A 21,466-nucleotide genomic window follows, 5' to 3' on the forward strand; every position below is an offset into this window, starting at 1 on the left:
GAAGGGGAGGTGAAGAGCTTTTCCTGAATCTGCTGGGTTTGGATTGCTTTCAACTCAAAATACTCTTCATGTCAGAGTGGCCCCCCCTTGGGGCAGCCTGCCGTTGGCCCTACAAGAGTTCCTGTTGGGTATGAAGACGTTGTTTCTGGAAGTAGTGATGATGCTTACCCGACATTAGGAGTGTGCTTCATGCCACTGAATTGTGGACTTCAAAATGGTTAAAAAGGGGGAAAAAAGATCATGTGGTTATGATTGTGATATACTCCCCAGTGAAGCTTCAGCAGCCCTGCCACGCACAGGACAAAATCCAAACCCTGAGAATTAGGGGAGGGGCCTGCCCTTCTGTTCCTGAGCTTCCCACAAAATCAGAACTGCTGCTTCTGCCTGCTGCTGGGGGCTGGGCCTTCCTCAGTGCCCCTCGAAGAGGAGTTGCGAAGAGGAGGGGGATGGGCTCTGCTCTGTCTTGCTTTCTTTCCTTCCCTCTCTGCTCCTTCCTGCTCCCTCTTTCCTTCCTCCTGCTCTTCTCCTTCCTTCCTCACTCGATGACTTATTTGCCCTCTGTGGGGGGCATGTTTTGCCCCCCTGTTTCTACTGCCACCTAGTGACCTGACCTTTCCCAGCTGGCAGGGACAGCTATTGGGTTCCTTGGAACCTCAGTGCGAGGACCAGGGAAGTGCCATTTTGGCTTTGGGGACTTCCTCCTGTCTTGCTTTAGAACCCTGGAGCCAAGGCTACATTTGAACCCCCACCTGTTTCTTTGTCTGCCTTTCCGCTGAGCTCAGAGCGCAGGGGGAAGGCTGTGCTTAATTGATGGATTCGTTAATGCTGCTCAGACCCCACTGCCTTCCGCCATCGTCAGGCTCCGGCAGGCCTTCCCTTTCCTTCCTCATCAGGTAGTGATAATACCAGGAAGAGCCGGCCGGGGCTCAGGCATCGGTCTGAGAGTTTGACGTGTGTTCTAACCCATTGAAGTCTGCACAGCCTTTGAGGTAGGTGCTGACAGACACACGTGAGTACTGCTGGAGGCCATGGGTTCAGAGCCCTGCCCATACCACTGGTACTGCGCAGTCTGGGGCTCTGTGCCTTCACTTACGCTGTGGCCTCATCCTTGAGGTTAAAGTGCCACCTTTTCCTGAAAAATCGTGCCAGGCTTCCCTAGGTAGACCAGGTGTCTCTTCTTCCATTGCTGTCTGATAGCCTGCATTAAGCCCAGACCACATCACGTTGTTATCTTTGCAAGGAGGGGCCCATCTTTTTCTCTTTGGATCCCCCAAACCCAGGATAGTGCCTTGTACTCTGTCCGTATTTGAATGAATGCATTCAGAGTACTCTTTGTTACTCTGTGGTCTTCTCTGGGAATATGAATATGAAGTTGGTTCAACACTTTATTCCCCAGAAGATGCTCCTAGATCATCTGAAAGTACACTCAGAATATTGCCACTTGGGACACCTGGGTGGCTCAGTGGGTTAAACCTCTGCCTTCAGCTCAGGTCATGATCTCAGGGTCCTGGGATCGAGTCCCACAGCGGGCTCTCTGCTCTGCGGGGAGCCTGCTTTCCTTCCTCTCTCTCTGCCTGCCTCTCTGCCTACTTGTGATCTCTGTCTGTCAAATAAATAAATAAAATCTTAAAAAAAAAAAAAAGAATATTGCTACTTGCCCTAAATCTATACCCACAGACAAGCTACAGATTCAGAGCTAGATTGGAGCTAGGGACAGAGAGGGAGGAGGGACTGGATGTGGCCCAAAGGGACCTTGTGGGGTGATGGAAATAGCTTGATTGGCATAGTGGTTACACAGCTGTGTGTATTTGTCAAAACTCATTGAACTCTGTTTAAAGTAGGTACATTTTGTTGTCAAATATTACTTCTGAGTTGACTTAAAAACAAATATAAGAAAGCAAAGGAGAAGTCTTTTGGATTTCTTGTGAGGTTAGGGAAGACGGACTCATGGTTGATGGCTTTTGGTTGTATCACGGTTCCATCTCCAGTTTGGGGGAGGGGGTTTGCTTTTTTTCTTCTTGCCCTGCCTAAATGGAAAGTCAAGTCTCGTTGAGTCACTCCAGCTGGATGTCTGAAAAAGTAGAAGTGTAACAAGCAGACTGACAGCTGACTCCCTGCGCACCCCCCCGCCCCACGGCACTTCCTGGGTTTAGTTTAGTACTGGTGCCTTTAGGGAGCTTAGTAACTTCAGTTTGAGACTTAACTTATGCTATGAATCATCGAAATTGATGCTAGGTAGAGAGATTGCGGCAATAAATACTCCCTGCTCAAAGAAAATAATCTTATGACTGGCTTCTGAATAGATTTATTTAAAGAGATATCCATAAAACCCACCAGGTTTTTAATGTGCTGTTCTTTTCAGATGTTTAATTTAGAATGTTTTCTGGGTAATCTGAGGAAATCTTAAGAAATATATGTATTTTTTAAATGTGTAAAAGTAGGGGAGTCTTAATATTTAGATTTTTTTTTTTTTTTCAACTGAGCCAAGGGGTGCCTGGGTGGCGCAGTCAGTTAAGTGACTCTTGGTTTCGGCTCAGATCATGATCTCAGGGTCATGAGATCGAGCCCCGTGTTGGGCTTGTGCTTAGTGCAGAGGTTCAGATTCTCTTTCTCCCTCTGCCCACTGCCTACCCCCCTGCTCTCTCTCTCTCTCTCTCAAATAAATAAATGAATCTTTAAAAAATAAATAAAGTTGAGTTAAGACTTTCCTGTCCTGCTGCTCCTTCTAGCCTCAGGGTGTCTCAGATTAATGGCGTTCTCATCTTCATCCGTGTTCTGTGGCACTTTGAAGAACTTCTCCATGTGTTTGGGAAATGTACCCAAGTGTCCCTTCTTCATAGAGGTGAAGTACCATGAGATAGCAACATATAGCTGAGATTAGGGACGCCTGGGTGGCTCAGCAGGTTAAAGCATCTGCCTTCGGCTCAGGTCATGGTCCCAGGGTCCTGGGACTGAGTCCTGCATCAGGCTCTCTGCACGGCGGGGAGTCTGCTTCCTCCTCTCTCTGCCTGCCTCTCTGCCTGTTTGTGATCTCTGTCAGATAAATAAATAAGGTCTTTAAAGCTGAGATTAACCTGGCCAGATCTAAATTGGTTCAGCTACTTCCTGGCTTGCCATAATTGTGGAGGTGAACATAGGATTGTATCCAAAGTTCGGGCAGTCAGGCGGCATTACCACTGTGTCCCTGTGACGTTCCATCAAATTAGGGGTTGTCTTTAATCTGGGGTGATCATGATAAATTCTAGAGTTATTGCCATTTGGTCCAAGTAATAGATCCATATTTCTAAGTGGAAAGAAGTCTTGAACCCTACCTGTGTTCTCACGAATGGTCCTGCAGTTAGTGGGTCAGGTATGATGGTCATTGTCAATGTCCTTGCTCACCTCTCTTCCTGTTTTCTGAAAACAGTCATTTAAAAAGGTGTTGCAACTATAAAGCTGATACTCTCTTATCTCCCCAAATAACTATGAAAGTATTTTGTCTTCTGGAACTTGACAGAAAGATACCAGGTGACATAACTGATGATAGAGCAAGAAGCAGATGTGGGGATGGGTGTCTCCAGAGTAACGCATTGAATTTAGGGGATTAAGGGCAGGGGAAATGGTGGCCATCTGGGGTCAGCACATGATAGCCTGTTGTGCAACTCCAATCCTAGGCCTGTCTTTGTAAAGGCACTGTTCTTTGTCTGCTGTCCATGACTCCTTTCATACTTTACAGAGTTGAGTGTGTGAACGAGCCTGTTTGACCTGCAGAGCCTAAAATTCATATCTGCCTCTTTACGGAAGAAAGTCGGAGGGTCTCTGACACAGACAAAACACAATGGGAAAAAGTTAAAAAAACAAATTGCCTGAAGGTTTCTGTTTGTGCTGGGGTTGGTGGGAAAGGCAGCTGTGTGGTTCCTATTCTGGAAATGCACATGGATACATAGCGAGTCTATCTGGGGTCTTCAGTGTCCCCCCGCACCCCGCACGTGAAGAGCAGGGGCAGTGGGGACCCGCGGCAGAGAGGGGCCTTTGCCCTCCCGGGAGCTTGCTTACTTAGAGCCTCGGGGTCCTTAATGCACGACTTCAAGCCCTCAGACCCTTCTCCCCAGCGATGACCTAATGTGCTTCGCTGGCACTGTGCTGTCTTTAGACGACCTTGAGATTCCCCCCCTCAAACTTAAACTCTGGCTTCTCTTGAGGCTTATAGCTCTTACAGCTCAGAGCCCACCTTGCTGTCTGGGGTGATGCCCACATGGGTCTAACGCGGTGCTTAATCACAAAGGGAAATGTCAGTGTCCTTCCCTTTGACTTTCCTGTTCCCCAGTGTCACCGGAGCAGGAAGAACAGTGAGCCTGCTGGCAGCTGGCTCTAACCTTTCTGGTTCTAAGAGGCAGTGATAGCTCTTTGCTTGGTAATTCTGCTTGAGGCCTGTACATGATCGATTGAAGAAGCACCTCCTTTCAGTGCTCCGACTGGCCGCCCCCTCCCTCCCCTTGGTTCTCTTTCCATAGCTCCTCCTTCAAGTGCAAGTCTAGGCTCCTTGAGGGCAAAGGCACTAGTTGGCCGTAGTGTCTCGGTGTCTTGGATAAAGCTTGGCACATGATGGGTTCCCAATAAATACTTGTTTACCTACCGAATGTTTTCCCTTAGTAGATGTCCAGCCATTGGGAAGGATTAGGGTTTTTGTTTGTTTTTCATTTCTTTGGCTCTACTTAGATGTCTGACTTGTCATTTCCTTTGGCTGTACTCAGAATTCTAGGATTTGGGGTAATTGATCATTTTCCCTTTGTTCTACCTGTCTGTCTGTCTGATGGCATCTTTTATTATCCCTCCTCTCCAGAGAGCCTGGGGATCCCCTGACAGTCCTTTATACCTCTTCCTGCTTTTATGGGCATCTGCAACTTTTTCTTCACCATTACTGGTGATCAGAGCAAGTGAAGGTGAAACAAAGTATCTGATTTATGCCAATAATATCCTCTGTGTGAGGTGGGCGGCTGTGCAGGTGACTTTTCAAGGAAAAGTCTGGACCACCTTCACATGGTAATGAGTTTGAGTAATAGCAATATCTTCCTTGATCTAAGAAGGTTATTGATTAGACATAAGATAGTTATTCTTTGGATTGTTGCTGTAAATCAGAGTTGTGGCTATTTCTTTTAGCCCTTTAGCTCTACCTAAATTCATTTGTTGAACCAGAGGCACAAAAGAAGAAATTTCTAATGTAAGTTGCCTCCCATTTATTGAACTGCCCGCTCTCTCACATAGATGTACATTCTTGTGAGATCATTAACATGATACTAACAGATGATCTGGCAGGTATCATAAGCACAGAACAAATAGCCTGGCAGCTCTGTCACTGAAAGCCAGCACTTTGTTCATGTAGTAGAACTATGTTTGCTAGAAGGTACGTTAGGGGATCATCTAATACAGTGTCCTCATAGGTGAGGACCCCACAGCTCACAGAGAGGTGACTTGCTGAAGGTTTATTAGGGCAGAATTAGAGCTAAGATCCTCCTTTCCTGACCCCTAACAGTAGTGATGGTTTGATAGCTATTAGAAGAAGCAAACCCACAAAACCCAGTGGTTATTGTCAGTCATGGCTACTCTGAAATTCGGCTTTAATTCCTAAAAATGTCTTGATTCCAATATACTTGGATTTTAAATATGCATTGCCGAACTGGCAGGGGTGGGGGCATCAAATTTGTTTATCTTCTTTGTAACTCGACTTAAATGCTTCTGAGTAAATGAAATGCTCCTGTATAAATAACATCTCTGAAGACCTTGGTTCAGCTTCCCCTGCTCGGTTAGTCAAATTTTCAGAGTAACAGAGTTGGCCCCTGTCCTCTGGCCCAGTCCATCGGGACTGTGGTTGTCCCAATGGGCAGTGCTGGCAGGGCCAGTCGTCTGGTCGTGTGCAGGTCCCTGGGTCTGATCATGGCCTTCTGGCTGGCTGGTCTGCTGCCCTCTGCCTGTTTAGCCACGATCTCTCTGTCTCACCGGGTCTGCCCCTGCCACCAAGGCCACTCTGCCTCTAGACCGGGTCACCATTCCCTGCTGCATCCTCAGGTCATCCAAGACAATGAATGAGAGTTTTCACTTTCTAGAGTCTTGACATCGTTAAATACAGCAAACCACAGATGCTCATGGGAGGAAACAATATAAATATTAGAGTTTGGGCCGATGGAATTCTCATTTAATATTTGTCAGAGTCCTAGAATCCACTGCCTTCTCCATTAAATCAGAGCGAGTGTAGTTAGACCAGTGGGACTCTGCATCCATCAGGCAATTGTGTCCTGAAAGAATTGCTCTCTGCTGCCAGAGAAACAGACGTCAGCGACACGTCGGTCACCGCCAGGCCATTCCCATTCTTGCCACTTACCAGAGTGTTTGCTGAGATCCAGTATACCAAGGGGTGTTACCAGCTGAAATGCCACATTACATGGAATTGTAATGATTTCATTTAATCCCATTTCAAATATTTACTTTTTCTTGAAGAATGAAGTAACAAATGGCCGGCATCAGAAGGAGGAGCTATTTCCAGACAGGAAGAAAAGCAAGATAGTGTCCAGTGTCATCTCTGACTTCGAGATGATTCTCACCAGGACCATTGAATTGAAGGTTCTGATGGAGACCATCGGGTGGAATAGTTCAAGGTCAGCCAGGGTCAACCAGATGTAGTCGCTCTCGGTCCACACCAGTTTTGAGGGGAGGCTTCCCAATGAAGGTCACAGCCACAGATCCAAATCAGGGTGTATGGAGGGTCGCAAGAGTCTAAGCAGAGTACAACATTCTGGATTATTTATTTCCTCCACTTTTTTTTATCCTCCTATGCCTCGACTTCTAAAAGCACCTGGGACTGTGCAGACTCAGTATTGGAGGCCTGTGCTGTTTTACCACCACTAAATTCATAGTGACGCTTTATCATGCCCACACCTTTTATCACGGTGTTTGAAAGTATATAGTGTTTTAAAAAGGGGAACTTTTATTTTGGGGAAAATTTATCAAGTGTTGAAGAACATCAAATACCACTACTCCCAAACAACAACATACACAACACTTTAGGGTTTGGCATTTCCACCCCATCCCCCAATCATGCTTCCCTGTAGTTACACAAATCTCAATCCATGTTTTAAAAAAAATATTTTATTTATTTATTTGAGAGATACTGTGAGAGAGAGAGAGAGGGTACGTAAGCAAGGGGCCAAAGGAAAAGGGGTGGGGGGAGAAAATCTCAAGCAGACGCACAACCTGAGCCGAAACCAAGAAACCAAGAAGAGCATTTTAGGGGTACCTGGGTGCCACCATCGGTTGAGTGCCCAATGTCTGGTCCCCACTTGGGTTTTTTGTTTGTTTGTTTTTTAAAGATTTTATTTATTTATTTGACAGACAGAGATCACAAGTAGGCAGAGAGGCAGGCAGAGAGAGAGAGAGGAGGAAGGAGGCTCCCTGCTGAGCAGAGAGCTCAATGCCAGGACCCCGGGATCATGACCTGAGCCGAAGGCAGAGGCTTTAACCCACCCAGGCGCCCCGTCCACTCAGGTTTTGATCTCAGGGTTGTGAGGTCGAGCCCTGCATTGGGCTCTAGGCTCAGTGGGGAGTCTGCTTCTATCCCTCTCTCTCTTTTCTCTACCCCCTGCTAACCCCCCGTCCCACTTGCTCACTTGCTGTCAAATAAATATTTTTTTTAAGAAAGGCATTTTAAACCAAAGCATGCGTTAGTACTGCGTTCAGTGATTATTCAAGGCCTTTTATCTGTATGCTGTACTGTTGACATCATTTATGAAACTAAGTGCTGTCTTAGGAAAATACATTTGAAAATTAGTTCTCTTATTATAAGCCATAATTATTTTGAGAATGTCCTCCTTTAGGGGCTCTTCCTCTTCTTGTGATCTGGTTTTGATCTTCAGATTCTTTCAAAAATAAATTGTCCCATTATGTTTCAGAATACACTTGTTTGTATGCGTTCCAGGTGCCCTTTCCTCCTAAATGTAACGAGTGTCTTACTTGACTGCTGCATCTTGCTCTGGTAAGGAAAGAACCTCAGACTCTGGTTCCTGAGGCTCTCACCTGTGTGTGCTTCATGTATGATGCATTCGACCAGGCACTCGAGTTTACTTCCCAGCTTACGTTGGCTTTGTTTGCACTCCCTTTCTTTTATGGTTGACACACACCTTTCCAGGTTCCGAAGGAAGGGAAAAGGGATGATTCATCATTAGCTTTGGTCCATAGGCTCATAAATTTTCTTCTCTTTACCTAACTAATCATCATCATTACTAATTATGCTGCGGAAAATAAGCTGGAATGCAGTACAAGCTGGTGTCACACAGAGCACGTCCACGGAGAGATGAGAGATGCTGTCACCAGGATGCCTTGAGTGGCTGAGCATGGAAGATAGGAACTGTTTCCCCATTCTGCTTTGGTGGTCAGCCTTTACCCTAGGGCCTAGGCTTACTTGGATAGAGTTGGAAATTGAGTAGTATAATCCAGTTTTAAAGGAGCACAACACCAATTAAGTGAGCATTACTTGGAACATAAAATCATGAATAAAATTGCATGTTGGTTTTGTTGAAAAACGATGGTGTGGCAGGCCTTGGGGCAGGGCCAAGGAGAACCCGTGTGTTCTTCCTCTCAAGCTGTTCAAAATGGCGGTTCTCTGAGAGCCAGGAAGAGCTCTCTGGGCAGATGGCGCACAGCACTGGAAGGAGTCTGCGGTCAGGAGGGAGGGAGAGGGATGCACCAGTGCTCCCTGAGCCTTTTACCTGATTCAGCTACAACTCTGTTTTCCTCTTTAGCCGGTAAAGAATCAGGCTTCCAGAGGTTCAATGACTCGCTCTACTGTCACAGCTGGTGGTGACAGAGCAAGGACTGGACCCAAGGTTCATTGAGGCCAAAGCCCTTGTTCTTCCTCCTCCGCTAAACGGATTCCCACATTTTTTATATGAAAGTAAGGTAAAGGACATGGAAGGCAGGAAGGGTTTCTTTTTTCTGTTTTGTTAGGAAGGAAGATTGATAATTTCGTGGTCACTGTTTCTGGACTGGTATCAAGAAACAGTTTTTTTGTCCCAGCTGCAAGTATCTGGAAGGTGGTGGTCCCGAGCGCCGTTGTTAAAGAAAGCGGTCTCCAAATTCGTAAAATTGCAGGAATCTGTGCTTTTTCTTGTCCCCTCCCCAGTTTGGTCATTTCTGCCACCATGGCTCTAAGCAGTCAATCCTTCCCACCCACGCACATTCCCATTTCCCTGTGGTCTGTCACCGCGGCCTTATCTCTGTCCCTAGGCTTTAATGCTAAGGACAGAGAGGAACATTTGCCAAGATTCGCCAGCAAACCCTGTGTTTTGCTTTTGTATTTCAGGAAAGAATAAATTCCATACTTGGGGTCTGAAATGAGAAGGTTCTACCCTAAGTGCTGGCTCACGGGGGATTTGCATTCCGCTTTGCCCACTGCAGTCCGGCAGCTTTCCCCTGTCTGAGCTCACGTGCTCCCTTCGCCTGCACCTGTCGCGGGCGGTCACGGCGTTGGGCAGCACCGCACAGACCCTGTGGCTTGGAGCACGCCCGCCTCCTCTGCTTCTCTTCGCTCAGATTTCTATGTTCTCAAATCAAAGTGATTCTTCGCCCTCTCAGCTACTGGCCTGCCCCTTTGCCTCACGCTACCTCAAAAGGGACTCTGGGGCTCCCATTCCAGCATCCCTGCCGACTCCGTCATCCCCCAATACTCCACTGAAGACACTCTTAAAAATACCAAGGACCTCCTGGTCACCAAAGCCCAAGGTTCTCTCTCCATACCCTCATGCTGCTCAGGCTTTCTTTTTTCTTCTTCTTCTTCTTCTTTTTTCTTCTTCTTTTTTTTTCCCCAGGGATGCGGGCTGGGAGATGATGGCTTTCCTTCCACCTCTGTCCCCGTTCATCCTTTCCGTCAGAAGGAGCTGTGTGTTCCCCAAGGGTGTCTCTCTCTTCTTTTGTCTCTGGCTGATAGCTCTTTCCCGTGGCTCTCCCCTGAGTCTCCAGGTCCATGCCTGACTCTTCTCTAGACTATCATCCCCACATCTTCAGCTTTTTTCCCGACTCTTTCCTGTCTTCCTGAATAACTTGTTTCGTATCTCTTCCCAGCACCTCAACAGGAAGGTGGCCCAAGCAGAACCCACTGTCGTTCTGTCGGGATCCCTATTTCTCTTACTGATGCCACCCTCCTCTCCAGACTTCACCTGTGCCTTCTCCCTGCCACACAGCCACGTTGTAATCACCGCCGGATCCCATTCGACTTCTCGACTACCGCTTGGCACCTCTCATCTCTTCAGCCTAATTGCCCATCATTCCTTCAACGACTCGTTCCCTCTTGTCTAATATTATACTAGCTTCCCAGCAGGTCTTTCCAATCTACCCCGAGTATGACTACCTAATGAATCATTCTTATACTCTTTTTTTTTTTTTAAGATTTTATTTATTTATTAGAGAGAATGAGTGGGGGATGGAGATGGGAAGGAGCAGTGGAAGAGGGAGAAACAGACTCCCCGCTGAGCAGACAGCCCCACGTGGGGCTCAATCCCAGGTCCCCCGGATCATGACCTGAGCTGAGGGCAGATGCTTAACCCACTGAGCCACCCAGGCGCCCCCTCATTCTCCTACTCCTAACCTCTCTGGTGTTTTCCCATCGCCCACCAGAAAGCCCCACATCCTTGGCACTCAAGGCTGTCCACAGCGTGTGGCCTGTGCCTGGCCACACTCCCCCTCTCCCCTCCCTGCAGGAATGCGCTCTCGGGCTGGGCCAGTGGGAGGCTGCTTGCAAGTTCTCCAAGAATCTCATTTCTGTAAAAGGCATCTGGGGGCACCTTGGCCGGCTCAGTTGGTAGAGCCTGAGACTCTTGATCTCAGGGTTGTAAGTTTGAGCCCCACGTTGGTTGTAGACATTACTGAGAAATAAAATCATAAAAAACTAAAAGGCATCTTTTTCAAAGACCTAAACATCAAAGCTAAAACTATAAAATTCTTAGAGGGGGGATTTTCAAGTTACTCTCATATTAGGAAAAAAAAAAAAATCCTCCAGCCAGTGCCACAGGTAGCGCCTAGAAATAATTCTGCAGCTGCTCATGCTCTTTCCTTGGCTCACACTGATTTCTGAACCTGAAAATGATCTGCCCCCTGCTTTTATATGTCCAAATTCTCTCCATAATCCAGATCTTCCGTTGAGCCTTCCCTGGTTCCTCTTGCCCTTGTCCGGCACGTTTCCCTCTGTGTTTGTATTACAGCTGTTCACACGCATAACTGGTTACTGCTAGGCTGGGAGTTTCTTACTGGCAGTGACAAGGTCTTGGTTACAAGGGACAAAAACAAATACCATAATGCTTGACACGTGGAGATGGTCAGTAAGAATCTGAATGAATAAATGAATGGGAAGCGAAAAGCTATTCATGTTTTCTTTCTTACCCAACCAAATTGCTTAAGAGTAGGATTTGGATCAGTTTCATCTATATGCCCAGTAGTAGCTAGCATTGTGCTTTGTGCCTGATAGATGCTCTACAGATAGCTTTAATTTTTACTTTTTTCAGTTTTATTGAGGTATAACTGACAAAACTGTAAGACATTGAAGGCATGCGTGGTGGTGATTTGCTATATGGACATTGCGAAAGGACCCCCTGCCCCCCCCCATCTAGCTAATTAATACCTCCGTCACCCGATAATATGTTTTTTCATCAAGAACATTTGAGTTCTACCCTTAGCAGATTTCAATTATTCAATAAACATTTCTTGAATTAGTGAATAGATAAGCAGTTGATTATGATATGAACTTTCTGAATGCTCTATTATTCTGTTTGACTTTCAGTAATTTAATCGAGGCACTCTTACTACATCGAAAATGTTTCACGGTATGTTGCTGGTTTGGGTTATTGTTGTTATTTTCACCAGTGATTATATTTTGCTTTAAACTTTTCCTCCATTTCTAATTCTGATTTCTAACAAATCATATCATTGGCAAGGAGTACATTCTTAATTTCACAAGGGAAGTTAGAAAAAGGAGGTTTGCTTTTTAAGAAACGTGTGCTGGAACTTTTCCCTGTTATTAGCTCCCGGCCCTGGGAGTGGGGTTCAAGGACTGGTGATTTTTTTCTACAATAGTGGTTGGGTCGTTCTTTCCAGAGCCATTGTGACTCCATCCAGAGACGGGTAATTTGGACACTTTCAATAGGAAATAGAATTAGCAGCCTTCACTACAGCACTGGAGCCTTAGGGGTTTCCTCAGACCCCAGTTAAGTTGAACTAAGTCTTTCTGCTTCCTCTCAGTCAGTACCAGAAGGCTTACACTGTTTTCGTTTTATGGTGGGGGCTGCCTGCCAGTCTTCTTTGGCAACCTCTTGTAGACAATACTTGGTTACGACTGGTGAGTTGATAGTACTTGCTTGCAGTCCTGTTCCTGGGTGCGAGCGTAAATAGTATTGCAATTAAAGTAACGGATGGAAAATACTAGGTGTGCCTTTGTGACCCCTGCTGCCTGAAGGATCATTGCTGTGGCTGGCCATTGTTGCTGTTGTTTTGAGCTTTTGTCTCTTTTGAAACTGAATGACAAGCATTACTTTATTTCAATGATTTGGTTGGTGGGGGGAGGAATCCCCAGATATTTGGCAACACTGTTTTTATTTCCTTTGAGAGAGGAATTGAGCAAATAAGTTACATGGACTCCCTAGATTTGGGAAGTTGGCAGTGAACACTTGCAGGAGGGTAAGTCGAGTCAGGAGAAGACGACCAGATTTACTTTTAGGAGATGATACAAAGTATTGGAAGCAAGAGAATTTCTCCGGTGTATTTTAGAAGAACAAGCCAAGGTCCACCAAGATATACAAAACATAATCAAGACTCCCTCTTTATGAAATATGGGGCATGTGTACCCCCATGAAAGCATTCCCTTTAGAAATGAGCAAGGTATTTACCGGAAGAAGCCGCCTGAGACAACTCCTTTACCTTCCACTGGGCATTACAAGTGGGACTCCTGTAATCTCTCCCGAGTGGGAAATTTTTATGTTTTGACCCAGTGTCAAAACTTTTTGAACCCTGGCTGACACCTGCTGACACCTCAGCTTGTTTGAAATAATTAACTTTTCTGCATTTTTTTGTCTTCTTCAGAAATGAACACACTCAAGTATGCTCCGTGCCTGTGAGCTCCCTGATCCCCTCATGACTTTGGAAAGCCAAGAAGGAAGGCGTGGGAGTGCGTGCCCCTGAGAACAAGCTCTTTCCCCTTGGCCTTGGCCTTCCTGCTTCCCAGAGGCGCGATGGAGACGCTCTCCCAGGATTCCTTGCTGGAATGTCAGATCTGTTTCAATTACTACAGCCCCCGGCGAAGGCCCAAGTTGCTGGACTGCAAACACACCTGCTGCTCAGTGTGCCTCCAGCAGATGAGGACGAGCCAGAAGGACGTGAGGTGCCCCTGGTGCCGGGGCGTCACCAAGCTGCCCCCGGGCTTCTCCGTGTCGCAGCTCCCCGACGACCCCGAGGTCCTGGCGGTCATCGCCATCCCGCACGCGTCTGAGCACACCCCAGTGTTCATCAAACTTCCCAGCAATGGGTGCTACATGCTGCCCCTGCCCATCTCCAAGGAGCGAGCGCTGCTGCCCGGAGACATGGGCTGCCGCCTGCTGCCGGGGAGCCAGCAGAAGCCGGTCACCGTGGTGACCATCCCCGCGGAACAGCAGCCTCTGCAGGGTGGGGCGCCCCAGGAGGCGGTGGAGGAAGAGCCTGACCGGCGGGGCGTGGCCAAAAGCTCCACCTGGTCCGGGGTGTGCACTGTGATCCTGGTGGCCTGCGTCCTCGTCTTCCTGCTGGGCATCGTGCTGCACAACATGTCTTGCATTTCGAAGCGCTTCACTGTGATCTCCTGTGGCTGAACAGCGTGGCAGGGGAGTCTCTCGTGGGTGCCAACTCGGGGTTGAGCAGGTGTTGGTGATGGGATCACAGCGAGAAGATGGGGGGCGACGCTGATCATTGGGTGCCAGCGCTGGCCTCTGGGCTGCCACTTGATTAACCGGAGACAGACGCGAAGGGCAGACGCGAGGTCTCAGCGAGATACCGGGCAAATCATTGAGCGTTGGTGGCAACAGCTTTGAAGACGATTGCATGCATCCCCATAATCATTATTAAATGGACTGTGATTTATGATTTGTCAGAATCCTGTTACGAGATAGATGTATTCTACTTAGACGTTAAACTGTGCAAGTGCGTACAATGTGATCTTCTCTAAATGTGGTAGATTAAAACAAAGATGCTTATGTATACAAATAGAATTAAACCTGAGAATCCCCCTAAAGATTCAGCCACGACTGTGCAGTGCTGGTTCCTTTCCCCTTTTTAATGGAAATCCAGTCTTCATTTAGTTGCTAAGGCTTTTTATACTTTTTGAATGGCACCTGAATTAAAATAAGTGAAGTGGATGGTCATTTTTTTTTTTTTTTTGGAAGAAAGTGTCCGAACAAGTGTTTCCAGTGTGTTGTATTTTGTTCTGTACCTCCGTTTTTCTTCCCTTGTAATTAGAGCTTGCTCCGTGTTTATTAAACTGAAAGCCCAACAGGAGAGCAATAAACTGAGTAATAATGAGGAATGCCTAATCCCACAGGAACACTATATGCCAATTTTTCTCAAGCCATCTCACGAAGTAAGAATTTTAAATGTAAATATTGTGTTATTTGTGTGGGCGTGTATGTGTGTCATTTGATTTACCTCAGGTTTTGAATCTTTTCAGAAGAATCCCAGGAGTAAGACTTTGTGGGCCTGAATGAGTCCAGGGTCTGACTCTGTGGCCACCTCTCGAGCGCCAGGACCCAGGACCCTCCCCGGGAAGTGTCGCGCACGCATCACTTCCAACATTTGCTACTCCTGCATATCCAAGTCCTGTACCCTGTGAGGCACAGATGGAAAGTGACAGAAGACGCTGTCTTGGCTCGGGGTTTGGAGGTATCATGATAGATATGAGTATTGTTCATCGATGGCGAACCTGGACTGACATTTTAATAGACAGGCCATGATTGCTTTTTGAACGATGTCATTCCGTCAGAGTTTAAACCATTTAGGATTCCAATTTCCTCTTGTTGGTACAAGTGAGAAAATGTCTTGTATTTCAAAATATGTTTTTATTGAGAAAAGTGACAAGGTAAACTAACGACTCACATTCCCAATCTAAAGTGGATCAGTTCATCATAAATTCTCGAATATTCTTAAAAGTATAGTGATCTGCGGACGCTGGTGAAGAAAGATCTGCTGGTGTTGAAGTGGTAATTTCCTGTGTCTGGATGTGTGTGCATTCAGAAATAGCCATCAGCTTTACGGTTCTCTTCTAATTTCTTTTATGGAATTCATGGAGCAAGTGTATTTGAAAGCTCAAAGTAGAAATTAGGTTAAAATGCCATTTTATTGTCTAAGCTATTGGGCATTATACAACAAATAATCTAGGATTTATTTGGTATTCATAATTTAGGTATCCTATTAACTGAATACTATCCTCTATTACGTAACATAATACACTGTTGGGTTAGTGTCGATTTCTCAAACTCTGCCAGGCTGCTGTGATGCATGTCTGACCTAATTTCTATACCTCTTGGAGGAAAGGAAAAAAAAAACAACAACACGGAAAATGTTGCATTAAGAATGCTACATTTCAAACGGGCTTGACCCCTTGCAGTTTTCAGCCAGGCCATATTTGAGTTGCTTTTGTGAATGATATCTACGTCTGTCTATGTTCAGTATGAAATGACTGGCCCTGTAGTGTAATATGAACTAGAGTCCTGCGTGTTAATTAGGTTTTATATAGACACTAATGTGTGGCGGTAGAGCACCCTGTGTTTCTTAGTGCAAAGCTGTAGAGTAAAAATGTCCACGTAACTTAAAAACAGTCCCACGCTAGAGCTGCAGTGAAGCAGTGCCAAATTAATCAGCCCTGTGATAGATTATTGACTTTACAATTTAAGGTAACAATAACACCCAAATCAGAATTCTGTGTGTGCATCTTCCTGACCTAAGAAATACTGTTTCAATGGATTCTGCCTGCAGTTACTTGTGTATTGCCTGTCAAAGTGTGCAGTTGTGCACACGTGTGTGCGCGCGTTTCTGTGCGTCCTAGCTCAGCCTGCAGATAGAATTTTTGTACACTTGATGCTTTCATGTTAGTTGGCATCCCATCGCTCTGGCCTCTTCTGGCATTTCCCCACGACACTAACAACTCATTTACCCCATGTGACAAAAGTCCAGGGACACAATCCCCCGGAATTCACAGTTGCACATCAGTGGAAAAAAAAATCACAACTGAAAGCACAGAAAGTCAGAGCTGAGAGCAGCCTCTGGTGGCTTCCTTTTGTGCATGAGTCCATGGAGGCCCACAGAGGTGTGTGGCCCTTTGTAACTCTGCAGCAAAATGGAGACAAGAACTGCGTTATTCTCTGCTCTTTCCGAGGCCTGTTGATGTCTCTGTTGGGCTCTGATCTTTTGGAGGGTGAATAAATACCCTTTACTCACTCAATAGTGCTTTAGTTTGTTGTTGTTGTTGTTTTAAATATATATATATATATATATATATATATATATATCCGTTTTAGTTAGCATCTACCTCTCTGGGAAACGAAAGGACGATTGAGTTAAGGATGAGTATAGATATTTAATAAAAAATGATGTGATTTGAATTTTTTGAATTGCCAACCATTGGTTCCCCCCACCCTTATGTAAAGGACAATGAGCGTTGTGTAAATAGTAAACTTTAAGAAGCATGAATTTTCATCTTTATTAATGATCTTGACATAAGCAAGAGAATACTTCATATGTTAAGTACAACCAACCAAGAATGCTATCAAAAAGCATTGTCTTTGGGAAATTTTTGTACAGTGACCTGGGGCACAAGTTGTGATCGAAAAGGCCAATTGGTTCTCAGTTTCAGTCATACTTTATGATTAGGAAGCGTAAAAGGTATTTTCTTTAAGAATACAATTAAGTTCAGTCTTTAGCATGACCTAAAAGTAGGTCCCTTGAAGGTTAACCCATGTGCTGGTGCAGCTTAGAGCTATTCTGTTCAATAGATCTCTCTCCGGTGACGGAAGTGTTCTATGGCCTATGCGGTCCAATATAGTGGCTATTGGTCACATTGGCTAGTGGATAGTTGAAGTGGGGTTAGTATGACTGAGGAATGTATTTTGTATTTTATTTAAGTTATCTAAACATAGTCACTCACCTGTGGCTGGTTACTACTGTATTGGACCGTGTAATTCTGGAGGGTTGCATAGTGGGATCTAGCATGAGAGTGTTGACGAAGTACAGAGTAGGGCTAAGAGAAAAGAGAACAGTTTGCAGTTTAGTAACATGCAGTTGCTTAAAAAAAAAAATCCTTTCTGGGCTTAAAAGATATATGATCTCAAGTATGATGATTCAAATTCATTGATTACCCTTTGGGGTTATTACTTATATACTTTGGGCCATAGAATGGTCAGTGAGGCATAAAGAGTGTTTTATGAAGCCCCTCGCCTGGGATCATTAGCTGCATGTAAATCTGTTGTCCAAAAATAGTAGTTAGACAGTAGCTGTAAAAACGTTTGACTTGCAAGCTATGCATGACCTATACTGTGAAACTGTGTTTAGGATCTTAGGGCCAAAAAGTAAATGTTACAGAAAAACAGAAAAAAAAAAAAAGTCTAATGAAATTCCTCTTCACTTCAAGCATCTTACCCAGACTTCATCATTGCATGAGTAAGGTGTGAAATGTAAGAGCAATCATGTTTTGCGGTGTTCAGAGAGGGGTTTTGTTTGCCCTTGAAGTCTGCTGGCTTGTCGTTGTATTTGGTATGAGGATCCATTTTCAGATGCTGGACTACAACGTAGGTACTGCTCTTAGAGTGAGATTTGACACGTGCAGTCTTGTTTGGTTTTTCCTTTTATCTCTTATTACTGAACAAATTGCAAATTTGCAGCCTTGCACAAAGGCTTTTTTTTTTTTTTAAACATTAAAAAATATTGTCCAGGGAATTTAAAAGGTTATTAAAGTTACAAAAATTGCTTTTTAAGTGAATAAAGGAAAGCAGAAAATTGAGTTTGAGATACATTTTCATAGAAAGATGAGACTCTTCCTGATAGTATGATATTTATTCTAGTCTGGATTTTGATTTGAAGAGTTCACATTGCTTTATTTGAAATCCTGTGTGGTGTCAGAATTGGCTAGTTTCTGAGTGTAATGTGAACATTGCATTTGTCTCCATTTAGCAAAATTTTAAAAAATTTTAGCAAAATATAATTATTTTTTGAGAACTCGTCAGTGGGCATGACCTTTTTAGCTTATCTCTTAAAATTATTTAAAAATTTTTTTTTTTTGCCAAAATGATAGTTTGTCTTCAGACTTAAGAGGAATTTAGAAGCCCAGAGGTTATTGGTATGAGAGGAGTGATATCAAAAAGGTTTGAATTTCTATCTTCTCCTAAAAGAATGATACTGCATTTTGTTCCCACACAAAACGTGTCACCAGTCAGTTGATTGGTCATCCTTGACCATTTCGTCATTCCCAGGAAAACATCACATACAAGGTAACCCTTAACCAAAACAGAAGCTCCAGAAAAGAATGGAGTCATCAAGAAAATCCAGTAGCTGTGTTGAAAGTATTCATCTATCTCAAAAGCAGTGAATTTTAGTTAAATTTTAGTTAAATTCAGTTAAATTTTTATTAAGCATGAAATATTTCTAAAAAATAAGTGGAAATTAAAGCCATTGAATTTTTTCCTGACATGATTCACTATATATATATATATAGTGTATATTTATATATATATAGTGTATATTTGCACATACAGGTATAGACATATATAGATATACACACACACACACACGACTTAGCTGTAACAGGAGTTTAAAAAATCAAGTAAAAAAATGTTGTTAGTCATGTTTTCCAATTTGTGGGTTATATAATGTTGAACTTAGATGTTAATTTCTTAACAAATGCTGTAGGCTGCATACATTATATCAAACCAACCACCTTTGGGAATGTCTAGATGAATAAACCCTTGAGACTTCAAACCTATGAAGAGGTGGGTTCTCCTCTATACATTTTATTGGAAAGCCATTGATGATTGAAGAACACAAGCAGGAGGGGCATTTAATTTTTGTCTTTCAAATGGCTTGTTTTTTGGCTCAGGGGTGGAGTACCATTATTCCTGAACTCATGCAGCGTGGCTCCAATTTTTCTGCACAAGTTTCCTTGCACAGTTGGGCCAATGGATTTTTTTTTTTTGCAGGACTCACTGCCCGGGGTAACCCACTATGTAGATCTCCCTTATGATGTAGCGGTGCTTGAAAACACTCATCTTGTTAGCTGGACTTTATTCTTCTAGTCTAAGGTTTTTGATACTATTCATATTATGATCTTTTATAGGGACAATCAGTAATATTTGGGGCAAAGTACAGAGGAGTCTCTTAAAGTCTGCATCAGCATGCATTGTCTTTTTTGTTTTTTCTGGGGGTGCTCTCTTAGAGTTGTCCCTGTTCTTCTAGAACACTGCTCTAAATTCATCACCACAGGGTACAGGGCTAGTAGCCTGGGTGAGGGTTTTCTGTATTCTCCCCGTGAGTTACTGGACTATTCTAATTAGTTTTCCAAAGGGAAGTTCCATTTTGAATTTGACATTTGCTTTCTGAGAATCTGGAAGTAGATGATTGACTGTGAGGATGGTAAAGGACCATGTGGTGTAAGAAGGAGGAAAAAGAGGAGGAAGATGTCCCCTCGATTTCAATCTGTGTCTTCTCTGTTTAGATGGGAGGACAGAGTAGGTGCTGTCGTACACTGTGCTTTAGGAAGCTCCTGGCCTGATTTTTCTGGCTGAGAGACAGATCCTGTGTGGGAGCAGTAGAGACGTGGCCTTGGGTCTATAGCAATAGGTAGATGTGCTCAAGACAGAAAATACTTGCATAAAAGGAGAGAAATCTGTAGTGGGATCATGGGTGGAGAACAAAAGATGTGAGAGCTGAAGGTCAGTCTTTGTAGAAACCAACTGAAGAAAGAAACCCAAGGACGACTAGGAATAACTTAGACAAGCACAATTTGTTATTCTAGGCTGGCCTACCAAATTCAGTTCCAGAGTCTAAGTTGAAGACAGAGTGGGCTGGGCCAGTGAGAGGATCCAAGCTGCCCCACCCCCACCCCGAGTTGTCCACACACTAGACAATCTCCGAGCCTGTTCTAGAATTGGTTGCTAGGTCATTACCCATGAACTCTAATAATACCCTCTTAGCAGTGGAATGCATTGTCCGGGTCTGTGGTTGACTTGAGTAGGTTGATCTCTTGGGAAGACTCATCCAAGAGTATTTTGGTTTTCAATCCTGGTGGTTGTCATTATATTTTCTTTATTCCACCACCTGGTCCTGTTTGTCTCAATGGACGATTGCAAGTGGGGAGGCTGCTTGCAGCTTGGGGCGGGTCCCGACTCCCCCATCATAAGCCCCGCAGCCGCTCTGCACTGTTCCCGCCGGTCTTCCAGCCCCACTGGTGGGCTCCCTGGCCCTCTCAAGAGCTAATACTCCACTTTTAGATGGCTAGATTAATGCTGCTGAGAGGCTAACTCAAGTCCTTGACATGTTTCATTCACAATTATGCAGATTATTTATTTTAGAAGCTTTTGTTTTAAAGGGCCAAATTGCCCTACAGATAAATGCTGCTGGGCTGTGTAGAAAATATTGTTCAAATGTTGCCAAATAATTGACTTTGGAAGTGGGATATCAAGCTGCTGTTTATAAATCTGAATGTCTTAAAAGCATTCTTGCTTGCTTTCTCTGGTGTAGATGGTGTCTTAGCAAGTCTTGAGATTTTCCAATGAACCCAATTTTAATATATGGTATTTTTGTATGCCAAACTGGTGTCTTGTCCTTTGTATATGTGGTAATGTTGATTTTATGACTACTGTTAAAACACATTTGCTATGATTAAAATTCATAAAACGATTTCAAATAGACTCGCGTGCTGGTTTTTTTTGTGTGTTTTTTTTCTTCCCACTCTATGAAGGAAAAAAAATGCGCAAATGCACTGGAATTTTCATCATCAGTTACTCTAAGAATTTTAATAGACTAGGGTAATAAAGCAACAAGGAGCTCCTGAGCCAAGAATTTTAAGTGGAGGTGACCTTCAAGCAGCTTCTCCGAGAAGCCGAAGAATGCCTTTGTGATGAGTAAGACTGAGGATTGGTCTTATTGCAACTTGGGTTTTCATGACTTCCCGTGGCCCCGACTTTGTCCTTCTGCTGTCTTGAAATGGCATTGCGTGTGTCGGGCCCCAGGTGGACATCTCATTTTACTATGTGTAGGACAGCTTCACCCAGGCCCCCCATGTCATCTGCTTCTTGGCTCTGAATCTGGAAAGGCATTCTTCAATGCACGTTCTCATCAGTGCGACAGAGTTTTCAGGAGAGCCTTTTTTTTTTTTTGATAAAAGCATTCTGTCTTTCAGTAACTCTGTATCAATGAGTTTCAGCTCAGTTTGCAAGTGGCC

At 44.4% G+C, this 21,466-nt stretch overlaps 1 protein-coding gene across 2 annotated transcripts in view; it reads left to right on the forward strand.

Moving 5' to 3' along the window:
- The window catches only part of RNF152 (ring finger protein 152), a 77,431-nt gene extending 56,502 nt beyond the window's left edge, over positions 1 to 20,929 (forward strand). For both annotated transcript variants that reach the window (XM_082699387.1, XM_082699386.1), the window contains one exon: positions 13,096 to 20,929. In XM_082699387.1, coding sequence (XP_082555513.1) covers positions 13,245 to 13,856 — 612 coding nt within the window. In that variant the 5' untranslated portion in view covers positions 13,096 to 13,244 and the 3' untranslated portion in view covers positions 13,857 to 20,929. The remainder of the gene's footprint in view (positions 1 to 13,095) is intronic.
- Positions 20,930 to 21,466: the final 537 nt, after the last annotated feature.

The sequence above is a fragment of the Mustela nivalis genome, assembly GCF_964662115.1.
Source record: "Mustela nivalis genome assembly, chromosome: 14".
NCBI lineage: Eukaryota > Metazoa > Chordata > Mammalia > Carnivora > Mustelidae > Mustela > Mustela nivalis.